Source organism: Raphanus sativus, chromosome 3 (genome assembly GCF_000801105.2).
Source record: "Raphanus sativus cultivar WK10039 chromosome 3, ASM80110v3, whole genome shotgun sequence".
NCBI classification, from domain to species: domain Eukaryota; kingdom Viridiplantae; phylum Streptophyta; class Magnoliopsida; order Brassicales; family Brassicaceae; genus Raphanus; species Raphanus sativus.
In genome coordinates this window covers 7,975,114-7,976,216 of record NC_079513.1, presented here as the reverse complement: position 1 = coordinate 7,976,216, position 1,103 = coordinate 7,975,114, and the positions used below count along the sequence as shown (strand labels likewise).

Here is a 1,103-nt window from a genome sequence, read left to right as displayed (position 1 = left end):
TGTTCACCACTGCTATTTACTTTAATTCCATTCAACCTAGTTTAATCACTGTTGATTAGGATCTACTGTGTGCCCTACCTCTCAGTGGATTCAATCCCTAAGTACTATAACTGAACCTCTTATTTCATAGAGTAATTCACTCCTTAGGGTAATTTGAGTGATATCAAATTTGGCGCCGTTGCCGGGGATCGAACCCGGGTCACCCGCATGACAGGTGGCAATACTTACCACTATACTTACCACTATACTTACCGCATAGGTAATTTTACTTAGTTTTTTCTACTTTAGTATTTATTTTTGTTTTTAAACTTATTGCAGGTTATAAAAAAGATCCCGAGTAGACGATTGCAAAGCACATCGACCGATGAGACAAGGTCAATATCGATCGACAATACATCACCGAGCATGATCGACAGACACATCTAACCATCGATCGATACAAAATCTGTTCAGGTATATCGTTCTCACTTTTTAAATTTAGTACTTATGATTTATTTCTCACCACGATTCCGACTTGATATACACTGGGCACAGTGTAAATTAAGTCTGGGGGAGGGGAGGTTTACTGATATTTAGTTTGTTCATGAGTCATATAAAACAATTATTCAGATTCAAATTAAGGACCAGTCTAGAACTCCGAATACTAGAAGTAGACCAGCCCACTGTCGTGGAGCTTCACCTTTTGCCAATCGATCTCAATACCTAAACTGTCGTTTTGACTGAGATGCGATGACAAACCTTAAGTTCAAGTTCAATTTGTTCACAATACACCATAACATCTACTTTTGCTGGCTAGGGATGCAATGCTAATTTATTCAATGTCTAGCAACCTATAACACTTTTGATGAATAGATTAAGCCTAGATTCATACACTAAGAGGTTATCTTAGCATAAGAAGTAAGTTCGGCAATTTTAACATATATATGTTTAGCTCATGATCTAACAATTTAACACCCAAGCTAACAATCCGACAACTCGGCCATGGGGCAAGTACACAGAGAATAAAACTGAATAATATATCACTGCAATTATCAAAGAAATATAAAGAGGGTTCATGGAATTCTTCTCTAAGACGAGAGAGAGAGAGAGAGAGAGAGAGAGAG

General features: G+C 37.5%; 1 protein-coding gene across 1 annotated transcript in view; it reads left to right on the top strand.

The window, feature by feature from the left end:
- The first annotated feature begins 207 nt into the window (after positions 1 to 207).
- The window catches only part of LOC108834439 (uncharacterized), a 3,924-nt gene continuing 3,028 nt past the window's right edge, over positions 208 to 1,103 (top strand). The window contains exon 1 of the mRNA XM_057006263.1: positions 208 to 259. Within this exon, the coding sequence (XP_056862243.1) occupies positions 208 to 259 (52 nt within the window). The remainder of the gene's footprint in view (positions 260 to 1,103) is intronic.